Raw genomic sequence first — 6,349 nt, 5'->3', positions numbered from 1 at the left:
CTTTTATTTAGTTCTTTGCATTTTGTCTGCTTTATGCAGGAGCAACATCAAATGTGAAATGTTAGCCTGGAAATGCACACAATTCATATCAAGTGTCCAGAACAAGATTACAATACGTCTCTCCATATTACCCCACCAAAAGCTTATGATGAAGAGCCTTCCTTAGTTTCACTAACAGTCACATTTTTAAAAATAGGGCCGAATTCCATTTCCCAGAGAGGCATCTGCACACAGAATTGTATAAATAATACATATCATTATTGCTAACATTTACAATGTTACAGCTGGCAGCTAATAACAGTAATAGACAAAAAACTTGAATGACTCACTTTCTTCTTGTTTTGTTATGGGGCTGTGGTAGATCTACAAAAGAGAAACAGAAAGGGCCATGGCCATTGTGAACCACTATAGGTAAGTAGGGCAAATAACGTTAAACGTCTTTACAAAGATCGGCCATAAAAAAAATCAATACACACACCAAGGTTTTAACAAAAAAGAAAAGTTGGCTAAATAGAATCATCTTTGCCCAACTATTAGTAAAACAATTACTAAAAATTCCCCTGGATTTCACACAGTTCACTGTAACTGAAGTTGTACCAAATCCATAGTAGACACTGACTTACGTGAAGCTTGGAGAATTTTTATAATGGAACAAAAAGTGCATGAGAGAAAGGAAGTGTTTTTCTCATGGATACCTGACTAACGGGTATTAGTGGTAACATTTAAATGTCCCCAACACCAATCTCCCACCGTAAAAACTAGTTAATGTATGTTTCCTGTGGAAAGGCAAGTGACCATCTCAAAGAGATCCATGTATTTACCAAGATTTCTCTTAGTTGTCTTGAAGTATGCATTGTGATAGTGATGTGAGACAGCAGACGGAAGAATCTTTAATCTTGAAGTCCTGTCCTGGAGTCACCTCAACCACATTAGAAAATCTTGGGCAAACCCTTTCTATTCTCTAGATTTGAAAGTTTGTCAGTAAAGTGATCAGGACTGGACTAGATGTTTCTTCAAGGCCTGATCTCTGACATATTAAGCAAAGGCATGCATATGGTGTGTACAACTAGGGGACTGCGGTGTTTAGTAAAGTAGCAATGACATGAGCAACATAAGGCTGCAGGAAATTAAACCCTCTTCGAGCCATCTGTTACATTCTGTTTCAACAGGGCCTCCTTTTCATAAAAAAAAATTCTGCATATGTGTGTATATCCGTGGATATTTTAATGAGAGAGATATCTGTGCTGGACAGCCTTTGCTGCCACTTTTATAAACAAGACATTTGTGAAAAGTCTGCCATGATCGAGTTGGTGTGGCTCTACATTCAGTGGGCCCATGTGCTAACATCCTTCTCCACAAACAGCTATCTGCATCTTTTGATCTTTAAAAATGTAAAGCAAGAGCAAATGCAGGAGAATGAATCAACAGATAAATGCATAGCTGAGCCTCCTAAAATCCTCCTGGAGAAGCATCTCAGGTATATAAGAGTTAAGCAACAGATTTCTAGGAAATGACAGGAAAGAAGGTCCTAGACTACTTTCTGGATGGCAGACCTTACAACACTTCTCTCCTGCTGTGTTCCAGGTTACTATAAATGTAATCTGAGATCTGGTTACTCCTCTTCAGTCTACAGGATACTGAGGAGATACAGAAAGAAAAATCTCGAATGCATTATCCCTCATAGCCAGTTGGATGCAGTCTTATCACTCACAGGCGATAAGAATGTATCCAAATACTGTTGAATCTTAGTAGTTTTGCACCCGTCCTTCAGCTCAGTTACGAGCACCTAAAATTAAGAGAATACATTATGGTTAACAGAAAGGCTTTCATCTGGTTTCTCAAAGTGACCCTGTAAGGTAGGTAGAACACTAAGCCATTCTATTGAAGAAAGGAAAATTGAGTCTCAGAAAAGTCAAACGACTTGCTCATGGTCACGCAACCATTTAATGTCAGAACCAGGATGTAAATCTAGGCTTTTGGAATTCCAACACCAGGAAGCTGCTATTACTCCACATGGCATTAAGAAATGTTTGAGGAAGATACCGAAGAGAGAATGTTTTCCAAAGATTTCTGACTGTTCATACTGTACTCTTGTTGATAATCACTAACTCTTTTAAAGGATTGCTTGCCCTACTGTACAACAGCATCCGAAATCGAGTGGTACATCATGAGATACAGGATGGCAATGCCAGCTCCTCTACCAGCTGTACTCTTAAAGAGAATGAGCTGAGTTGGGAGTTTAAGAGGGTGGGGGGCATAAAAATCATCATGATTAAAAGCTTAAAAAATGCTCATTCATAACCACAGCAATTGTTTTCTATCCTTCTAGATGAACACACATTAATTTTATAGTCCAAAAAAAGGATTAATTTGGTTTCTTAAGAAGATCTTCTGGCCAGGCGTGATGGCTCACACCTATTATCCTAGCAATCTGTGAGGCAGAGGCCGGAGGATAGCTTGAGGACAGGAGTTTGAGACCAGCCTGAGAAAGAACAAGACCCCCACCTCTACTAAAAATAGAAAAAGTAGCCAGGCGCTGTGGCCCGAGACTGTGGTTCCACCTACTTGGGAGGCTGAGGCATGAGGATCACTCGAGCCCAGGAGTTTGAGGTTGCTGTGAGCTAGGCTGATACCATAGCATTCTAGCCTGGGAGACATAGCAAGACTCTGTCTTAAAAAAAAAAAAAATAGGAGAAGAAGAAGAAGATCTTCTAGCAATAGCTACATAGTCTAACTCTTCAGCAGGGAACTGAGAGACCTGCATTCTAAGCCCAACTTTAATGCTTTCTCTGAGGGTGATCTTAGACAAGTCCATCATTCTCTCTGGAACTCAAATACCTTACTTGTTAAAAAAAAAAAGACGTGGAAGCAACAATTTCTTCCAGCTCTAAAGCTTTGAGTCTAAAGACTCTATTACCATCTAATTGTTTTACACCCACTGATGCCACTAGAGAGCACTCATACACTGGCCTCTGCTGGAAGGATTCTCCAGGGTTGGGTAACTTACGGGCTCCTTCCCATCCATGGCTTCCATCCATAGCCTTCTATTAGCTTCTGAAAGGGCCTGCAGAGTGATGGTTCCGGGCCTGAGGAAAAAATGACAAGTTTAAAGCAAAAAAATTCACCTAACAGGAGGAAATCTTAAAACAATCCAGGATCCCTCTCTGCCCTGAAAGGTATCCCACTTAGCAGTCAAAGGCCTACAGAAAGCTAATTTCTCAAAATCTCTTTTTACTTAGAATAATGTGGGTAATTTAAAGAAGTGCAACTTTGGGACCCCTGGGGGAAGTGTTATCTTGGTTATCTTGGTGGTCTAGTGCCAAGGATAGGCAAGGAAATAGGAAAGTGAATGTCAAGACATCTCACATAATGCACATCTAAATTGGCCCCACTGTGTTTCAGCCAAATCGAGGCTCTCCCTGCCTCCCTCTCTTGGAAGCCAGCCACCAAGAGTGAGCGTGTACATCACGGGCACATTCATCTGTCATGAAAATGGCTTTACCGCTTCTCCCATGCAGGATGTCCAGGAAGCACTTTCAGCTGGGAAGAACTCAACAACACTCACACTGGCTAAGCCGCAGGGAGGAGGCTTTTTGGCTTACAAGCAATCCTATGACTAATAACAACAACTAATATTTATTAAATGCATATTAGGTGCCAGATTCTGTTCTAACTACTTTACAAATGCGAACTCTATTAATCTACACAACAAGTCTATGAAGCAGTTACTATGGTCGTCATCCCTATTTACTAAAGGGGAAGCACAGAGAGGTTATCCAAGGTCACAGAGTGAAAAAGTGGTAGAGACAGGATTTACATCCAAAGTCTGACCCAGCAGCCATATTTTTAAACACTACACTGTAGGGCCTCTTTTGCATGGCAAATGGCTTCAAACCCAACTTTATTTTATTTATTTGAAGGACACTAGATATGGCCTGAATATCGTCTAAATTCTTACGTTGAAACTTAATTGCCAAGGTAATAGTGGTAAAAGGCGGAAGGGTGAAACCCTCGTGGATGGGATTAGGCCCCTTTTAAGAAGGCTTGATGGAGTGGGTCTGTTCTCTTATATTCCTTCCACCACGTAAGGACACGGTGTTTTATCATCCCAGAGAATAAGCAACAAAGCCAAGACTGGGCCCTCACCACACACTGAACCTGCCACTGCCTTCATCTTGGACTTCCAGCTTCTAAAACAGTGAGAAATAAATTTCTATTATTTATATAATACCCCATATCAGGTATTTTGTTATAGATGCACAAATGAATTAAGACACTACCTATATACCCAGAGATACCCAAGTTGATATACTCTTTATGGTATTTACAGACCTTTACAACTAAACTGGAAATTTTACATTAACCGTACTATTGCAAGCATAGACTCTACTTGTATTCTCTGGCTGGCTATGCCATTAGGAAAACCTCGTTCTTCTTACTGCTTCTATGATTAGATGAAATCTCTCCCAGAGTCATACAATGATAATAGCAATGACAAGAGACATCATAGAATCCTGGATAAGACACTGAACCTGTCTGTACCTCCGTTTCTTTATCTGTAAGGGTACTGAAACACGAGAGCTGAAAGGTCCTTTCCAGAACTGATATCATGGGCTCCTTTTCTACTTGTCCTCCTATCTCTTATTTCATAAAAATACCCCTTAGACAGAAAGCCCACAAATGACCTTTGAGCCGGACTCCACTGACCACCAGGACATGGCACTAGGCACTGGATTCTATCAAGTTTACCTCTCTTTAACACACACCCATCCTTTTAGATATATCTCATGGGGCTAGAAAGTCTAGGAAACTGTCAAGACAGCTACCCAGCTGAATCCTTAAGCCAGAAGTAAAGAGAGCAAGCACATGTACAACAGACAAAAAAGGAAACACTGAACACCACATATGCTATTAAACCTCTTCTGGAACTCGGCTTTAGTATCAGGAAAATAGAAAACCTGGTATGTGCTCTCTTGACCTTGCAGAGAGGCTAAAAGAATAAGTAAATGGCTATTCAGGAAGGATTTGGAGATCCTTAGTTACTACAGAAAGTCAAATCAAAGAAGAAAATAGCTAAGAACAGGATGAAAAGGTGGAAAAAGTATTAACTTCTAGTCCAGGCTTCTCCACTAATTATCTTGATGACCTGAGACAAATCCACTGCCCTCCATGGGATCAGTCACCCACCTGGAACAAAAAACCATGTACCAAAAAGGCATATGTATAGCATATCAGCAGTAGAGGGCAGTAGAGTGTTGCCTTGAAGATGAGAATGCCTGGATTTAGAAACTGGCTCTACAATTTATGTGTTCGGTCTAAATTGCTTGCTTAACTTTCCTCTGCTTCCCTGTCTTCATTTGTAAAATGGGGATAATAACAGCCCCTTTCACATGACTGCAGTGAGGACTAAAAGAAATTATACACTTACGGGGCCGAGAACAGTGCCTGACACACAGGAAGTACTTGGCAAATATCAGTACTTGTGGTTATTGTTATTACTACTATTATTAATATTATTATTAAGACCCTTCAAGCTCTGATGTGCTGATCCTGTGGTTTCAAAGACTTGTAGGAACCTAAATTTTAATAATGTTATCCTCTCTTCCTGAAATAGAAAAAGAGATTCAAAGGGCCCTTTGCTCTGTGATCCAGGGAACATGAGCACAGGTGTTTGATGCCAGCCGGGACTCTGTTTCTTACATGAGACTGCCCGGCCAGGAAAGCACACGTCATGTGCCTCAGAAAGCTCCACATGCAGAAAGGGTCATAAGCACATGTTCATTATTATAGTCAATGATCTATCTCACACCATGTTTATTTTGCTTATGATAGACAATGGAACAAACTGAAAAAGAGTATGAATTCTGGAGACCTAAACCCCAGGATCTGAGCTCAGCCTCACCACAGACTACGTGATTTTGGTTAAGCAAATCGGTTAAATGTACTTGGTTCTCAGTCTCCACACCTGGAAAATGGGGGGCAGATTAAATGAGGGAATGTTTTTTAAAGTGCACAATATATGTCAAAACGTTTTAAATCCTGGGTTCTAGTCTCAGAATTCCTCAGCACTCCATGGTAAGAAAAAGATACATTTAAAAATAAAACTCAAATGTAGTACCTACCATGAGCCATGCATAGCAAAAGGTACCAAAAAAATAAAGATAAATGGGTCCAAACCCCTGATATCAAGGTCAAACTATCTGCAACTCCTTTGACTTGGAGATATTATTTGCATGAAAGGGAAATCACAGCCAGTGGTAATATTCCCCTCCCACTGGCCCCAAGGCTGTCAGGAAAATGATTGACAGTCTCATGGTGACTGGCAATATTGGTTAATTATATACATTTT

The 6,349-nt window shown here is 40.4% G+C and overlaps 1 protein-coding gene across 1 annotated transcript in view; it reads right to left on the bottom strand.

Moving 5' to 3' along the window:
• OPHN1 (oligophrenin 1) overlaps positions 1-6,349 on the bottom strand; it is a 427,039-nt gene that overhangs the window by 167,420 nt on the left and 253,270 nt on the right. Inside the window, exons 11-12 of the mRNA XM_012642966.1 lie at positions 3,008-3,086; positions 330-363 (exon numbers count right to left, since the gene is read on the bottom strand). Of these exons, the coding sequence (XP_012498420.1) occupies positions 330-363; positions 3,008-3,086 (113 nt within the window). The remainder of the gene's footprint in view (positions 1-329; positions 364-3,007; positions 3,087-6,349) is intronic.

Source organism: Propithecus coquereli, unplaced genomic scaffold, assembly GCF_000956105.1.
Source record: "Propithecus coquereli isolate 6110/MARCELLA unplaced genomic scaffold, Pcoq_1.0 Scaffold101, whole genome shotgun sequence".
NCBI classification, from domain to species: Eukaryota; Metazoa; Chordata; class Mammalia; order Primates; family Indriidae; genus Propithecus; species Propithecus coquereli.
Note: the sequence above shows the minus strand (reverse complement) of the source record. Positions and strands in the feature narration are given on the sequence as shown.